Genomic DNA, 18,739 nt, shown 5'->3' on the forward strand with positions numbered 1-18,739 from the left:
GGAGCCCGGAAATGCCGCCCACCTTCTTGAGGTTCCAGCTCTGCTCTTGTGAGCATGAGTAGGGGTTGGCGCATGCAGAGTGGAGCCCAGTTTGGGACTAGTGCCAGTCCCATCGCATTCTCACAAGGTCAGAGGAAGGTCTTTGGGCTTTTTTTAAATTGGGCGAGCATAGTCGAGACATCCTCCAAATTTCCCATGGGGCCCCATCTGTCTGTCTATTAATCCACCCATTCCATCCAATTAAAGGATGTGACAAGACATTATGATTATACACTGGTACTAATGTATAATACAACAGCTTGTTTACATATCACCTTACTAGTGTATGTATGTATATGTGTATATATATATATATATATATATATATATACATACATACATACATACATACATACATACACACACACACACACACAGTCATGGCCAAAAGTTTTGAGAGTGACACAAGTATTGGTTTTCACAAAGTTTGCTGCTTCAGTGATTTTAGACATTTTTGTCAGATGTTACTATGGTATACTGAAGTAAAATTGCAGTCATTTCATAAGTGTCAAAGGCTTTTATTAACAATTTGATTAAATTTATTCAAAGAGTCAAAATTTGCAGTGTTGACCTTTCTTTTTGAAGACCTCTGTAATTCCTCTTGGCATGCTGTCAATCAACTTCTGGGCCACATACTGACTGATGGCCGCCCATTCTTGCCTAATCTATGCTTGGAATGTGTCAGAATTTATGGGGTTTTTTTTTTGTCCATCTGCCTCTTAAGGATTGACCACAAGTTCTCAATGGGATTAAGGCCTGGAGAGTTTCTTGGTCATGGACCCAAAATTTTGGTGTTTTGATCCCCAAGCCACATAGTTATCACTTTTGCCTTATGTCAAGGTGCTCCATCATGCTGGAAAAGGCATTGTTTGTCACCAAACTGTTCTTGGATGGTTGGGAGAAGTTGCTCATGGTTTTGGTACCATTCTTTATTCATGGCTGTGTTCTTGGCTGAGAAGCAACCCCACACATGAATGATCTCAGGATGCTGTTGGCATGACACAGGTCTGATAGTAGTGCTCACCTTTCCTTCTCCGGACAAGTGTTTTTCCAGATGCCCCAAACAATCTCAAAGGGGATTCAGCAGAGAAAATGACTTTACCCCAGTCCTCAGCAGTCCAATCCCTGTACCTTTTGCAGAATATCAGTCTGTCCCTGATGTTTTTCCTGGAGAGAGGTGGCTTTTCTGCTGGTCTTCTTAACACCAGGCCTTCCTCCAAAAGTCTTCGCCTCACTGTGCCTGCAGATGCACTCACAACTGCCTGTTGCCATTCCTGAGCAAGCTCTGCACTGGTGGTGCCCCGATCCTGCAGTTGAATCAACAGTAGGAGATGGTCCTACGGCTTGCTGGACGTTCTTGTGCGCCCTGAAGCCTTCTTCACAACTATTGAACCTCTCTCCTTGAAGTTCTTGATTATCCGATAAATGGTTGACTTAGTTGCAATCTTACTAGCAGCAATATCCTAGCCTGTGAAGCCCTTTTTGTGCAAAGCAATGATGACTGTATGTGTTTCCTTGCAGGTAACCATGGTTGATAGAGTAAGAACAATGATACCAAGCATCACCCTTCTTTTAAAGCTTCCAGTCTGTTGTTCTAACTCAATCGGCACAAATAAATGATCTCCAGCCTTGTCCTCCTTAACATTCTCAAGTCTGTTATCAAGAGAATCACTGACATGATGTCAGCTGGTCCTTTTGTGGCAGGGCTGAAATGCAGTGGAAATGTTGTTTTGGGATAAAGTTCATTGTCATGGCAAAGAGGGACTTTGAAATTAATTGCAATTCATCTGATCACACTGGAGTATTTGCAAATTGCCATCATAAAAACTAAGGCAGCAGACTTTGTGAAAAATCATATAATTTTGGCCATGACTGTGTGTATATAAATATGTTTATATATATATATATATATATATATATATATATATATATATATATATATATATATATACACAGTGTATATAAAATCATTGAAGTGAGGCTGACTTGTGCAGCAGGATGACAGTTGACATTACCATCAACATGAACATTTTTTTTTCCATTTTGTACTGGTTTAAGATTGTTTTCTTCATTTTACTTTGACTATAGCGTTATACTAGGTGTTACAGCTTTCTGGTTATAATACAGATCACAGTGGCCACTTTGCTAGATGTTTTTTCAGGGACATATACAAGTGCAGCTAGGTCTGGAAATATATGAACAGTGACACAATTTTCAGAATTATTACTCTGTGCAGCACTATATTGGCTTTGAAATTAAACAATGTAAATGGAACTGAAGTGCAGACTTTTAGCTTTAATTCAAGGTGTTAAACAAAAATATCATCTGAAACAATTAGAAATTTCAATCATTTTTATACACAGTTACCTATTTTCGGCCATTGCAGAGTATTCTACTTCTTTGCCTTAAAAATCTCCTGGGTTGGTTTTGCAGTATGTTTTGGCTCATTATCCATCTGTACTGTGAAGCGCTGTCCAATCAACTTTGCTGAATTTGTCTGAATCTGAGCAGACAGTAGATCCCTATACACTTCAGTATTCATCTGGGTGCTTCTGTCTTCTGCCACAGCATCAATAAACACTACTGACCTATTGCCATTAGAAGCCATGCATGCCCTTGACATGACACTGCCTCCATGTTTTACAAATGATGTGGTATACTTAGGATCATGAGCCATTCCAAGCCTTTTTCATACTTTTTTCTTCCTGTCATTCTGGTACAGGTTGATCTTAGTTTCATCTGTTCAAAGAATGTGCTGTTCCAGAACTGGGCTGGCTTTTTTAGATGTTTTTTGGCAAAGTCTAATCTGGCTTGGCTTGAGGCTTATTAATGATTTACACCTTGTGGTGAACCCTCTGTATCTTCTCTTTCTGGTAGACTTGGATAATAATATGCCTGGAGAGTGTACTTCACTTGGCTGAAAGTTATAAAATAGTTTTTCTTTACTATGGAAAGGATCCTGCAATCATCCACCACTGTTGTCTTCCGTGGATGTCCAGGCTTTTAGTCTTGCTGAGCTCACCAGTGCCTTCTTTTTCACTCAGAATGTACCAAACTGTTAATTTGGCCATTCCTAAGGTTCCCGCTATCTCTGATGGATTTATTTTGCTTTTGCAGAATAAGGATGGCCTGTTTCGCTTACAATGAGAGCTGCTTTGATCGCATGTTGTAGATTCACTGCATTAGCTTTCAAATACAAATGCCACACTTGGAATCAACTCCAGAGCATTTTGCTTGCTTAATTGATAATGACATAATGAAGGAAGAGCCCACACCTGTCCATGAAACAGCTTTTGAGTCAGTTGTCCAATTATTTTTGGTCCCTAGATAAAGAGGGGGCTACATATTAAAAAGCTGTACTTCATCCAATTTATTTGTTAATACCCTCAAATTGAAGCTGATTGGCGGCACTTTATCATCATCATTTATTTATATAGCGCCAACATATTCCATAGCGCTTTACAATTGGGGACAAACACAGTAAACTAATAAACAAACTGTTTAAAACAGACAAAGAGGCCCTGCTTGCAAGCTTACAATCTATGGGATGCCCATATTCATTTTATAACTGTAATTTGAATATGTTGGTAAACAGCTAAAGTAATAGAAAATGTGTCAGTGTCCAAATGTATATGGACCTAACTGTATATTAAATAGATAAAAAAAGAAAACAATATAAAATGAGCATACAAACTAATGGAAGTTAAGGGATAGTAGTATATGGGATATTGTTGTATAAGTTCCTGACAATAATATTTGTCCATTGCATGTAAGGACAAAGCAGAGTCCCTATAGATCTAAGGGTCCTATAATCAATATGATCATCTTGACAACATTTTGCTTTTATTATAATTTATTATTATTTGCAGGAATGGGCACACAATGGAAAGGCATGGGACATAGTCTTATGAACCTAGATGCCTTCCGTGAGTCTATTTTGCGGTCTGATGAAGCACTAAAAGGAACAGGACTAAAAGTGTCAGAACTTCTTCTCCATGCTGACGACAGCACCTTTGAGGACACTGTACATGCATTTGTTGGGCTTGCTGCCATTCAGGTAAGACTTACCTCATGCCTCACACAAGTCAGCATTTATATTAGTGCAGTGTATACTATAAGACACAAATATTGTCACTTTAATCATTATTATATATTGTGCCAATGTAACCACTAAGTCAAACTTTTGCAGCAACAGAATCTCATTTTATAAATAGTTCCCTACTTTTGGTGCCACCATAAACTTGTTGTCTCAGATAGTTGTCTCATTTAGCATCATTATCGGCACCCCCTTACTTAAAGCAGATTCCTCTATGTGTCAGTGTCTCATCACAGATGAATGGAACCTCACACTGTCTTTCAGATTGCTCAGATTGATATGCTCAAATCAATGAAACTGGAACCTGATGGCATCGTTGGGCACTCGGTCGGAGAATTAGCTTGCGGGTATGCAGATAATTCACTTAGCCATGCTGAAGCCATCCTTGCCGCTTACTGGAGAGGTAGATGCATCAAAGAGGCAGAGCTTCCTCCAGGAGGAATGGCTGCAGTTGGTACGTTAAAAGGACGTTGTCGTGAAACCGAATTTTTAAAATGCTGGTAAAATATATGATCATGTGTGTGTCGTTCTTGTAATTGCTGTGTATTCATGCTTAGCAAAATGGCAGCTTCAATACTTAAGAAACACAGAGAAGATTTACTATGAAATCAGAAGTCACTGTTACTAAAGAGGAGTTACTTGTTGCATAACAAGCTTAAAACCTCCCTTAACACGTCTTACATTGAGATTGTCTCTCTCTATAATGTTTCACATGCCTAACAGAAAACCCTTGTCATACACTGATGAACCCATAATAAGGGTTAAACTGTCTGCAGTTGGGAAATCTGTCTCACCCCTGGACATGTCTTGTTTTGGATGCCTAGTGGGTAAAACATTGACTTATAGGGTTGCCATTTACATTAAATAAATTTTCCTAGAATTAGGTTCACAGAAAGAGGAGTTGCTAATTTCTATTAAAGAAAAACAGTATACTTACATGTACCTAATAAGCATCACTATACATCAGAGATGTAACAAAACAAAGGGCAAAGATTAAAAGTTGAACTGATGATGACATTTGGTGGGGTCAGTTAGTGTCAAGTTCTACGCAATCCAGCTACTAAATATTGATCCATGGTATGTAATGACTTGTGAATGTACACATTTATACTATACATTACTATACATTTACTATACTATACATTACTATACATTTACTATACTATACATCATACTTGCCAACTCTCCCGGAATGTCATTTATTGATCATTATGCTTGTAAATGCTTCCCTTATTTTATTTTAAATTAAAATAAATAGTTTTTTTTATTAAAGAATCCAGTGGCAAATGCATGATTTTTAAGGTGGGGAATCCCCCCTTAAAAAAATAATAATAAATATATATATATAGAGCTGCTGCGCATGCGGCCGCGCTTGCGCAGCAGCTCCATTTCAGCGATGCTGAATTATACAGCAGCCGCGACGCTGTCAAAGAAGCAATACACACTGCCGCGGACGCTTCCTTGACAGAGCCGTGGCAGTTGTACAGTACAGTGCTGCTGTGTAGGTGCAATATTTAGCGCCTATTTGTTCGCGATGGGGAGGGGTTACTGGAGAACCAGAAACCCCCCCTGTGTGCGCCCCTGGAATCACAGCCTTTTTGAACCTTGAATCTTTAATATGTCCTATTTGGTTAACAAGATAGGAATTTTATCTGCGATCTACTTGATCCATCTACTAAGGGTTTACCATTGATGTAACTGGAAACAAGTATTTTAGTTTATTCTATTTGCTAACATTTTAAATAATAACTTAGGTACATTTTTTGCATTCATTGTAAGAGACAATATTCACCCTGCTCGTTCGTGTTCAACATTTATAACATGTCAGCAGATAAATATTACGTTGTGCTTATTTACTCTGCGCAGGGTTGACTTGGGAGGAGTGCAAAATTCAGTGCCCGCAGGGGGTGGTACCCGCCTGCCATAATTCAGAGGACACGGTCACCATATCAGGCCCCCAGGTAATGGTTGTATTTTATGCCGACCAATCACAAGCAGCCTGTGATGACCTGTGAGACAATGTACAGCTTGAGACATTGCTGTTGAACTCTGTTATGGCATTCCAGTGACCAGTGTCCTTATCTTCCTATGTCAGGATTCTGTGCGGGACTTTGTTGTGAAACTGAAGAAGGATGGGGTGTTTGCGAAAGAGGTGCAGAGTGCAGGGGTGGCCTTTCACTCATATTACATGGCAGCTATTGCACCATCCCTTCTCAGTGCCCTGAAAAAAGTAAGTTATCCAGTTGGGATATTTCTAGCCGTATTTTTTTTTTTAACTGCCTGTCTTTTATTGTGGGCTAAAAACTTAGTAGAGTTATCCTTAATTCTTCTAAAATATTGTCCAAATTAGATATTTTCTTGTAGAAGACAAAGCCCCGCTCACTGAATTAGTAAACTCTGGTGTGAGGGGTGGAGGGGGAGGCATCACAAATCAAATAATAAAAATCACATCTGCCTTTTATATATCATCAGCACCAGCAGCTATTTATATAGCACCACTAATTCTGCAGCTAGGGAATCCTAACACAAACTGTAAAATCACATTTTCATAAAAATCTAACATAATCCCTACTTTGATGATAGTTACCTCTTATTTCTTGTTAATATTGTTTCTCAGGTTATTACTGTTCCAAAACGCCGTTCTCATCGTTGGATCAGTACGTCTATTCCCGAGTCTCAGTGGCAGAGTGACCTTGCTCAGCTGTCATCGGCCGAGTACCATGTGAATAATTTAGTCAGTCCAGTCTTATTCCAGGAAGGCTTACAGAGCATACCAGAAAATGCGGTAGTGGTAGAAATTGCCCCTCATGCCCTTCTTCAGGTAAGATTTTATTTGTTAGTATCTCATTAGTATGTCTTCTGATGGAAAATTGCACAAAACTATCTAAGAAGTGCAGTTGTTAAAGTAGATCCCATAGGGTTCATTGTTGTCTCTTTAATCTAACTGTGACCTAAAGATAAGGTCTACATTTTATAAATTTTCTAAAGAATTGCATATAATTGAACTTGATTATCTATTTTATTTCTTTTTATAGGAAAAAATGTACAATGTAATATTGTTTCATTTCACTTTTTATTATATTGTCTAATCCAGGGTTTCCCAAACCCAGTCCTCAGGGCTCCCCAACAGTGCAGGTTTTCCGGATCACATGTGACATAATTAGGACCACCTGTGGATCTGTTACAATGTGTCAGTCAGTTATGAATACATCTGTGCTCCAGCAAGGAGATATGGAAAACATGCACTGTTAGGGGTCCTGATGGCTGGGTTTGGGAAACCCTGGTCTAATCCATGGTTTCTCACGCCTGTGGTATGTGTACCCCAGTGGTATTTAGGACAGATTAGAGGTGTGATTAAGCACGTTGCATTTAAATTGAAATAATAGATTATTGTGTTAGTAATGAATAAAATGTATTGTTTAGAACTGATACTTAAACTGAAACTGTTGCATAAACTAGAGTTACATGAGGAGAAAACTGTAAGCTAAAATTCAAATAAAGATGAGGCAACAATGACATCTACTGGCTAATCAGTAGTACTATCTGTATTTAACATTCAAAATAATTATTTTTCCAAAGTTTAATAGCTTTTAATGTTACAAAACGTGTACAGAAGTAGTTAGTGCTGTCATTCTATACATACAATGTTGTATACTTTCTATCTTGCCAGGCAATTTTGAGGAGAAGTTTGAAACCAACCAACACAATCCTCCCATTAATGAAAAAAGGACATAGTAACAATCTAGAATTTTTCCTGACAAACATCGGAAAAGTCTACTTGAATGGGTATGGAACATTATTATTAATATTATCATTGTTGTCACGTTTACAACATGAGTTCTTGCTTTTCTGTTTTGAGAGCTAAGTTTTCCTTTGGTTTAGTGACCGTCATATCACATTATATCCTGTTCTCTCTACACAGAATGAATGTTCAGTGTAATAATATCTACCCTCCGGTGGAGTATCCTATTCCTGCTGGAAGCCCCCTCATCTCCCCTCTTATTCAGTGGGATCACAGCCAAACCTGGGATGTCCCCAAACCTGAAGATTTCCCTGCTGGCTCAGGGGGATCCACATCAGCCACAGTCTACAACATTGGTAGAGTAAATAGATTTATCGATCACACTCAGCAGCCAGGAAGTCACAATATTTAGTTTACAAAATAGCATTGTGTGGACTTTTATGCAGTCTTTATTTGTTGTTTTTGGTTTTCTTTGCTGTTTGTTTACCCCATTTATTCTGCTCTCAGGTTCTTACCATAGTTTCTTTTACACCTGTCAGATATGAGCCCTGATTCTCCTGATATTTTTATGAATGGACATTGTATCGATGGTCGGGTTCTGTACCCAGCTACAGGGTATTTAGTTTTGGCATGGAGAACACTAGCGAGATCCATGGGTGTCGTTATGGAACAAACACCTGTCATATTTGAAGAGGTTACGATCCACAGAGCAACAATCCTCCCAAAAACAGGTGATTGATAAAGCTAGTACCTCACCGAAATACTACAGTTATCATTGATGCAAAGGAGTTACCTGCTACTGTGCCCACTTATCCTTGCACTGCTGGATATCATACCTGTATATACTGTAATGTAATATCGTATGCAGTAATTGTAATGCTAAGCAGCTGTATGCTGCTCTGTTATACCACATAGCTGCCACATCTATCATAGGATGAATGTTTCACTGCTTACGTTGCACTTAAATATCCAATTTTAGGATATACTTTATTGTTATTACATATAGGGGTAGATTTACTAAAGCTAATAAGGAAAAGTGGATGTTTTGTCCACAGCAACCAATCATTTTCTAGCAATCATTTTCTAACATGTATTAGATAAATGATAGCTAGAATCTGATTTGCTGTGGGCAACACCTCCACTTTTCATTTTAAAAGCTTTAGTAAATCTACCACATAGGGGCATATTTAATTAGCTACGTTACTCGCAAAAGTAACGTGGCGTTAAAAGTATTACCATTATTAGGGTAATTCTAACCCGAATTTCAGCTGCGAGCAGAAAGCTGGCGTTAAAGGTACCGTAATAACAGTAATAGTGTTCAACCTGTGTGACTTTTTACAGTAACGCGGCCAATTGAATATGCGCCGTAGAGGTAAATGTATCAAGCTGCAGGTTTGAAAAAGTGGAGGTGTTGCCTACAGCAACCAATCCAATTCTAGCTGTCATCAATGTACTAAATAAATGACAGCTAGAATCTGATTGGTTGCTATAGGCAACATCTCCACTTTTTCAAACCCGCAGCTTGATAAATTTACCCCATAGTGTAGTTTTTATCTTAGTTTTGCTCTGTTATACAATATGGTTACTCTGCAGAGTTGTGCCTCTATACCTCTTGTCATTAAGAATCAGCAAAATGGATCAGTTAATTCATAAATTTACAATGAGCAAAGTAAGAAAAGTAAATAAATACTTTTATTTTGAAATGCTGATGAATTATCTTTGATTTCACACTGTTGGTAAAACAACACAGAGAAATATTTCTTTGTCATCCCTCTGAAGGAATTGTCCAGCTGGAGGTACGACTCACACCAGCATCAAAGCGGTTTGAGGTCTCTGAAAATGGAAATCTAACAGCTAGTGGTAGGTTGAAATGCGACATTTTAAAAACATTGTTGTTTTACATTTAACAGGTTTGGAACACAGTGTTCTCCCCAGAAAATGTTGCCAGCCAGGTAGCATTAAGAAGTAGCCGGGTGGGGGCAGTGTAATAGTTTCCAATAATAGTGAAAATGTTGGAGGTTATTGTCAACACCTGACCTGGTGGTCAGTGGTCTAACACACACTGCTGGCTGTAGTGCTCACAAGTGCCTGTTCTAATAGGAGAAACAATGGTTTATTCTATTGTAATAGGACTCTATTGGGCTTCAAGAGCCGGGTGGTAAAGTTAAAACAGCCGGGTGGAACAACCGGGAAATAGACGCTGGAACAAAGGACGACACTGATAAAATAATAAAGCACCTCAATGTTTGTTTCCAGGGAAGATTTCTATCATAGAAGAAAACAGCTTGAACGATTTCCACAATCAGCTGACAGATTCCGTGAGCAAAAACAACGAGACAGAAGATTTCCTACTGTCAGACAAAGATGTCTACAAAGAGTTGCGGCTGCGGGGATATGACTATGGACCAACCTTCCAAGGAATCATAGAGTCCAACAGCAGAGGTGGGTTATTGGCAGTGCTGGATTTAGTATTAAAGCGCCATACAGGTGGGTCTTCCCTTTCTACATAGAAAGATGAACTCCCGGAATGTGGAAAATGAGCTCAAGTGAATATAATTGAAGTTGTAAAATGTTACGTTAACTTATTGTTGATGGTTTACAGAAAACATTATCTCTTCTCGCTATCCGGGGCACTGCTAACACGAGGCTGAGCTGAGCCCAGTGATGAATTGTACCACTAGATGGCGCTCTGTGACATGACCAGTGAGAATGCAGAATGTAAAGAGATGTGGCTAGTGAATGGGGCAGGTTTACAGGTTCTAATTATATAACTGTGGTTTAGGTTATTTGTGGAGGGCGCAGTGGGTTTCTAAAATGTTATATTTCCAAAGATAGGATTTTTCTTTAATATTGTGTGAACGACTTAAGAAAATAATTGTGTAATCATTAGTTCAGCTAACAATGTGGCCTGATTTTCTAAGTTGAATGTACGAATACCCCGTTGGTGTAAAAGCAATAATGTGCACACACGTTTCCACATCTGTATTTTGGGGTGTGTGCAAGCTTAAATCTAGTGTAACAATATAAAAAATGGTAATGAAAGCGCTGATGTGCAAAACAATATTACAAATTTAATAAGATGTATTAAAATTAAAACATACAAGGCACTGATCATAGCTGACACAATTCATATATGTTAATACATTGGATGGAGGGTGCACCTGGTTTATGTAGGTGCAAAATTTACACTTCATAAAATAATGAATTTCAAGATTTGTGTAGTTCAAAATAAGACACATCTCAAATGGTGCCCTTACTGCAAAGCACGTGTATATTAATGTCCTTGATCTGTCGCTGTAAATATATGGGAACACATGTCGGATACGTGCAGGATACATGCATTTCCAAATCTGGATGCAAGTGAATGTGCAGTGCATCAATATGCATCTTTATGCTGCACAAATGCACTTACATGCAGCTCTAAGTCAGGCCTGTTGTCTTTACAGTTCAGATTCCATGTTACTTTAAGCTAATCACCACTTATTATTATAGGGGACAAGGGAAAACTGCTGTGGACTGGGAACTGGGTGACATTCCTGGACAACATGCTACAGATGTTGGTTTTAGGGATAAAAGGCCGCAGCCTCCGTTTACCAACACGGATCTTGTCTGTTTCCATTGACCCTGCAATACACGAAGAACAAGTATGCCTCGGTCCAGATAACAAAAAAGGTAAATTACTGAGATGTTTCTTTTCAACCAAAATCCGCTTTATAATTTACAGTTTGAAGAAATTGTTTACATAAAAGTACAGTATTAAGGACACACGTTGCTCTGCCACCTCAGTTCCTTTGTGACTGGGGCATTGGCAACATGCGCAGCAGAGATGCACCACAACTGAGTGGGCTGTGCACAGGACAGTGAAGGGGAGGAGCTTGTTTAGGAAGCAGATAGACTTGTCCCCCTGCCTATGTCCTATCAGTGACTATTGGCTCATAGAGACTTCATGGGTGAAGAGTTTTCTCACTCAGGCATGTAATTAGTGAATTAAGTCTCTGTTTCTGAAGCTGTCTCTTGCATTAAGTAGGAGGAGCTAAGCACACCATTATGCTTTTCCTTGAAGGAGACACAAGGACACGGCTGTCTACCATGCCTATATCATGGCTGATGTGCTGTAACATCGATGGGAAGAGACTTCTACTGTGTTTGACTGTTAGATGATTTTGCAGTCACTATCCTGGCAGTCTAGACTGCAGAAAAGAGCATTAACCACCGGCCCTAATTAAGTGCGTCCTTGTCCCACAGCCCAACCAACCCATGATAGGTGAGTCTAGGTAGGACAAGTCCACTGATTTGTAAAATGTTATTGAAGTGAGCGGGCCACATCTACTGAAGGAAAAAATGTAAATGACTAAGTATTTATACATACTAGTATACAATGAATCTAAAAGCAAAGTATGACAATCTGCTATGAAATTTAGATATAGAATATCATCATTTGCCATTCTCTTTTGTGAACTGTATTTACTGCTTCAAATGTGTATTTCGATATCATTTCAGCTATTCCTGTTGCTGTTAACAACTGTTTGGAAAAAATTGTGTCTGGAGGGGTTCAGATGTCCGGGCTCCACGCAACCACAGCTCCCCGACGTCAGCAGCAGCAAACTCCCCCTACCCTGGAGAGTTTTATTTTTACCCCTTACTTTGAAGATGAATGTCTACAAGACGATACTGACCTGCAGTCTCTTCTAGAACAGTGCACAGGTACTATTGTATACCTCAAACATAGGCAAACTGAGGGGGGGTTTTCTGGTGCCTGGAAACCCCCCCCCCCCCCCCCCCCCCCCCTCCAAGCCTGGGGCACTGTATTATTGAGGTGGCTGGACCCTGCCCCCACTTCACACGGCTCTGCTTGAAAAGGGAGAGCTGCGTGCACCTAACAGTAGTGCAGGCAGCATTGCCCATGTATATTATGGGGATAGGAAAAGTTGGAGAGCAGTCAAGCACTGTCTAATATTATAGCCACGCCCCTATGCATGCTGGTCACGTCCACCGGCGGTGTGGTGTGGAACCCCCCCTCTACAAATCCTGCGTTTGCCCCTGTCAAAAGTACAGTCACACATGTACCAGTTTTACATAGCCAACAGAAGAAATTTTGCCATGTCTGGTCTGCCTTATGTTTTCTGGTCAATGCCTAACAGATCTAGTGGTAAAATACATGGTTTACAACTAGAAAACCAAACGTGTTAGGTCTAGAGCCTTGTACATTCAAAAGAAAGCTTCACAGCACACTTGTCAGTACTCTCCACAGATACTTGCATGCTGTGCTTTCTGATGACAATATTAATATGTTAGTGGAGATAAAGACATTTTCTTTAATATTCCCAGTTGATAAAAATATGCATATATTGTTATTCGTTTGTCTTGTTGCTGAATAAAATGGGTATAAGGGTTAACTGGTTTACACAATACGACATTATTCATCAAAGTAAATCGTTCACACTAGTAATGGCTGCCTGTCATTTCTCATGGTAATGATTAGGGAAGGAAGAGGAGATTTGAGAGCTCCGACTGCTATGTTTTCAGGATTACTAAGTTGAGTTGTAGCTCATCTATAGTTTAGTTCATTTTGACATACATTTATTTTTCCATCAGGCAGCAGAAAAATTCATAATAATAATAGAAAATGTGCAAATCATCTGGGGCCTGATTCATTAAGGATCTTAACTTAAGAAACTTATTATTTAAGTCTCCTGGACAAAACCATGTTACAATGCAAGGGTTGCAAATTAGCCTTCTGTTTTGCACATAAGTTAAATACTGACTCTTTTTTCATGTAACACACAAATATCGACTTTAAATTTCAGTGTACAAATAAGCTATTAATTATTTGTGTGCTGCATGAAAAAACAGTCAGTATTTAACTTATGTGCAAAACAGAATACTAATTTGCACCCCTTGCATTGTAACATGGTTTTGTCCAGGAGACTGAAATAAGAAGTTTCTTAAGTTAAGATCCTTAATGAATCAGGCCCCTGGTTATTAATTTATGAATATGGGGTATATGATTTTCTTTTTTAAATTGTTTAGCATTTTTTTTAGTTCTTCAGTTCAGTAGTTGATGTATTGAATAAGTTCTTAGTTAATGTAGACAGGGGATAGTGTACACCATAGTTGTTACAAAAAACAACCTGCATGCAAACCTTAATACGTAATACATGGCAAGTTTATTAAAAAACTACAAAGTTAAAGTTCGATTGTGTTATCTTGCAGATAAGATTTATGAATTAGAGTCGAAAGTAGCACAACATGGATTAAAGATCGGTATTCCAAGCACCAAGACTCCCAGAAGAGCCCAAAGGGAAAAAAAGATGAGTAATTCCACAGACCACGGCCTCCTGCATGTCCTCACAGAGATCTGCAACCTCGAGCTTAATGGCAACCTTCACTCTGAACTGGAAGAAACTCTGTTGCAGAAAAACAATCAACTCCGAGATGACCCTCTTCTGAATGGGCTGCTCAATTCTCCTAATCTAAAAACATGTCTAGATACAGTCTTGGAAAACAGCAATGCAAAAAAAATGAAGATTATTGAAGTAAGTTTTCTAACATCGCTATGAAAAATGTACATGTAATGGCTGCCAATATCTGAATGAAATTTCAGGACACGTTGCGTATTTATCTCTGGTCCAATATGGACCCAATACACAATACACTAAAGCTTCATTGTACCATGACCAAAAGAAAAAGGTCTAATTACAGTGCAATTGTGTTTTAATTTTGCGTTCTCGTAAATATTAAGATTTAATAGTTTTAAGTAATTTTAATCTCAAATATTAAGATTAATATTTTGTATCTAGCGTACAGAACAGGAGACATTGTACACTGCAGTTATTCATGCATGCAGAATAAGAACAGACACTGTAAAGTGTTACTCTGCTCTTATCTGTGTACATATGGGGGGTACTCAATTGACCACGAGTTGGGTTTTTTTCCCGCAGCGTTGCAAAACAAAATCACACGTGGGTTCTTAACTGCTATAGTGACCGTTTTTAGTTAACGCAGCGTTAAAACTTGTGCAATTCAATTGAAAAAGAGGGAATGCTGCTCCAGTGCGTTAATCATTGGTGTTTGCGAGTTTTATGGGAGTGAAGGGGAGTGATTAACGCGGTCATGTATAACACAAATAAAGGACTGGCATACATTTTCATGCTTTAGACTGCATTACACAATCATTCTATTTGATAATATCTACACTACAGTACATTCTTTAGCATATTTTTTTATTTCACTATTTTTTACTATAGAATCATCTATACCATGTCAAAACACATTAGTACATACATATTTGTATCAAAAACATACATAAATATATTTAATTAGTGATTTCTTTTTTTTTTTATCTTTTTTTTTTCCATTATTTTTTCACAAGAAAATCAACTTTTACATATTATGCATTACTGATAAACATAGTTTATCTGTTTTGTTTTCATTATTACATGATTTCAAATAGTTTTCTTAGGTTTTTGTTTTTTTAGCACACCCCAAAGAGGTGCGAGATAAAAGATCATATTGGCCTGTTTAACGCGCAGCATTAAAAAACAATTAAATAGCTTTAAACGTGGCGGGCTCTCAACCACCCTATACTTTCAATAGACCTTCTACTGGAGAGCCAGAGGACCGTTTCATGAAAAAAAAACTGAGCGTTAAAAATGGAATTGAATTGCGGGTAAAGATAACCCACTCTAAAATTATAAAAAACAGCGTTAAAATGACTTAACGCAGTGTTAAAAATTATCTTGCGGTCAATTGAATTCCCCCCATTAGAGTTAAATTCTAAGGATTGCATTTAGAATACATAAGAGAAGTTACCCTGGACAATTGTCTATGGAGAAGAACAGAAAAGTATAGTTATATTCAGCATTCAAAAAAGATAAGTAGTAGTCTGGTTCCCACCAGACTAAAGGGGATCCATGGCTTAGCCTCAGATCAATGTTGGAGAAATGGCAACGGGACTAGATCTTTTGTCCACATCTGTTGGTTCTGCCCCAAGATTGCCGGGTCTGGGATGATGTCACCAGACTAAGCTGCAACATTACCAAAGTTCTAATCTCTAAATGCCCCTGGTCTTTTTTTCCTTGGTGGCCCTCTAGAGGGGTTGGATAAGCTTTCTGTAGAAATCCTCAATGCTGCCAGGTGTCTGGTTGCAACACATTGTAAACGGCCAGAGACACCCTCACGGCAGCAACTCCTTAATAAAATTTGGCACCTGGAAACTATGGAGAATATCTCTGCATATTTATATAATAAATTCCACAAATACATGCACATTTGTTGTGATTGGTTTATTTATAACTGTCACGTTCAAATACAAAGGACAGCTCAGGAGCCAGGATTGAGGTGAAAACACACAAAGTTTATTGATGGAATTACAACCTGATGGTGTAATACTGAGCATGCAGGAATAAATACCAGGTAGATGGTTGATGCAGGTAAGCAGTGATATGGAGAGATCCCAGGCAGCATGAGAACCACAAGCACAGCAGAAGGCAGAAACAACAGAATGAGACAACCGTAACCAGCAATGAATGCTGGGAGTGACAAGTATACATAGGGGAAATGAGAACACACCCAGGTGCATGGGATAATTAGTGAACAGGTTAACCACTAATGCAAACAAGAAAGGCACAATAGCAGCACCTCTGGTGATCAGAGGTACTGCTGCAAATACACAATAATAAAGTCTAATAGTGCTGGAGGCAGGAGCTGCCAATACAAAGCAGCAAGCTGCTTGCAGATCGTGACAATAACAGCTCTCTCACCGAAAGACATCCCTCATTGGGCTTTTCAGACCTACTTTTGTAGTTAAAAAAAAAGTGTAAACTTAAAAATCTATTGCCGATACGTAGCCTGTACTAGCATCTCGTTAATGTGGGACTCGGCCCCACCTCCCCCCTCACCCTCTCCCATCACTGTGTCTGCCCATCGTCCTTTCATTTTTCTTATTAATACCTGTCACAAACACACAGCCTTGTGACACATTTTCCACTCCATTTTGATTTACCAATCCCAACATCTGGTTTCTACCCATGGCTGTGTATCCTTTTTAACTGCTTATGCAATTGTTATCATTTTAATTTCTGGCATTTGTTGTATCAATTCTTCTTCTGAAAGCATAAGAAAAGTTTCGATAACTTAAGATAATTAGTATTGTTCACTTGGTAAATTTTGAAAAACAAAGCCATTTCCAGGGACAGATAAATAAAAAATAAATGTGTTTTATAATGGAAATGAAGAAAATGTTGCAAGTACACATCATGTTATATTGGACTCCTAAAAAATGGTGACTCCTTACTTTTTCTTACAGGCACTGTCCGGAAATGGTAACTTGTCTTCTCATGTGCTAAGTCTGTTGAACACCCAGCCAATGCTTCAGATAGACTACACTGCCACTGACCCGACTTTGAAAATAGTGTCAGCATTGGAGGACAATCTAAAAGACATTGGGGTTTCTGTAGAGCAATGGGACCCATTCATCCCGCCCCCCAGCAATTTAAATGGTGCCGATCTGCTGGTGTGCAACAGCTCAGCTCATCTGCTAATAGATCCAAGACAAGTTCTTCTAAATATGGCTGCAGCCGTCAAAGAAGGAGGATTTGTTTTGCTTCATACACTTCTGAAAGGAGGCACTCTTGGAGAAACTATAGCCTTTCTGAGGACTCAAAACCTCCAGGAGAAAGATGGTCTCCTCTCCCAAGTACGACACCATCTGTTATAATTATGTGCATATACCATGTTTTGCTAAGGTCATTGATGCCTAATCTGTGAGCAAGTTTGAATTAACTTTACATCACAGGCATGCACCACCTGCAATAACTGTAAAGTTCAATATATTCATAAAGCTATACAGAAGATGGATATAACAGTATATAGTTTGTGATTTCATCAAGAATTGTAAGGGATCATTTAACATATATTTTAATAGAAAGTAGGCTGGTCCTTGCATATTGATCTAGGCAGTATGGGCACAAGTCAGTATCATTTTAATAAAATCATGAGCAAACAGTTATTTTAATCATATAAAATACAGAAGACTGGGCTGAATTGTGTTTTTACAGGTTCTAAAATGGATCTTATGGCTGTAAAGCAGTACATTTAGCAATTGATATTTAAAGGAAAACCCCTCCTTCAGTCATTATTTTTATCTTCCCAGTAGATTTCTTTTATTTCTGTTGCCATTGGCTAGATCTGTGCATTGGATATAATTGTAGCAGCTGATCTGTTGAGTATTGAAAAAAACAAGTCTGTAAAACTCTATTTTCTAAAGGTGACTTCCATGCCTACCTACAGAGATTCAGATCATAGAAAAACCCGGCTACATATAACAGCCACTTCTCATATATAGCTGATAACACTTTCACTAACCGATATGGATTCCTTCATTGCAACATATTCAGCAGAGGTCATGTGTCACAAGTGAAAAAGGTGGATTAATTAGAGCACACAAAGGGGCTTACATAATAAAATGAAAACAAAGCAACCATTCACATATTGATATCTCTTTTTACACTAGATTGCTAAAAACTGGCATCTGATTGTTGCTCTTTGCATCATATTAATAAATTATTTTTGTCTGTAGCAAAATATACTTAAATGTCTGAAAACTGTTTCCTTACCACTGACAGGCAGAGTGGGAGGAATTGTTTGACAGTGCCTCCTTGGACCTGGTTGCCTTGAAGAAATCCTTCTACAGCTCTGTCATTTTCTTATGTCGTCGACGTATCCCAGCTAAGGAATCCATTTTCCTATCCGTTGAAGACATGGACTGTACTTGGGTGGAATCACTGAAGGTACAGCACTTCATGTTGATCAAAAATTAAGTATTGCCAAGTTATCTAAATACCAGGATAGTTTCTTTATCA

General features: G+C 38.6%; 1 protein-coding gene across 1 annotated transcript in view; it reads left to right on the forward strand.

Annotated features, from left to right (window-relative positions):
* The window catches only part of FASN (fatty acid synthase), a 73,618-nt gene that overhangs the window by 32,026 nt on the left and 22,853 nt on the right, over window positions 1-18,739 (forward strand). Inside the window, exons 10-24 of the mRNA XM_075216777.1 lie at window positions 3,909-4,096; window positions 4,400-4,589; window positions 6,002-6,096; window positions 6,231-6,365; window positions 6,753-6,956; window positions 7,806-7,921; window positions 8,058-8,233; window positions 8,417-8,608; window positions 9,657-9,737; window positions 10,134-10,319; window positions 11,370-11,549; window positions 12,378-12,581; window positions 14,091-14,413; window positions 17,185-17,574; window positions 18,503-18,667. Of these exons, the coding sequence (XP_075072878.1) occupies window positions 3,909-4,096; window positions 4,400-4,589; window positions 6,002-6,096; window positions 6,231-6,365; window positions 6,753-6,956; window positions 7,806-7,921; window positions 8,058-8,233; window positions 8,417-8,608; window positions 9,657-9,737; window positions 10,134-10,319; window positions 11,370-11,549; window positions 12,378-12,581; window positions 14,091-14,413; window positions 17,185-17,574; window positions 18,503-18,667 (2,825 nt within the window). The remainder of the gene's footprint in view (window positions 1-3,908; window positions 4,097-4,399; window positions 4,590-6,001; window positions 6,097-6,230; window positions 6,366-6,752; window positions 6,957-7,805; window positions 7,922-8,057; window positions 8,234-8,416; window positions 8,609-9,656; window positions 9,738-10,133; window positions 10,320-11,369; window positions 11,550-12,377; window positions 12,582-14,090; window positions 14,414-17,184; window positions 17,575-18,502; window positions 18,668-18,739) is intronic.

This window comes from Mixophyes fleayi, chromosome 6, assembly GCF_038048845.1.
Source record: "Mixophyes fleayi isolate aMixFle1 chromosome 6, aMixFle1.hap1, whole genome shotgun sequence".
In the NCBI taxonomy this organism is placed as follows: domain Eukaryota; kingdom Metazoa; phylum Chordata; class Amphibia; order Anura; family Limnodynastidae; genus Mixophyes; species Mixophyes fleayi.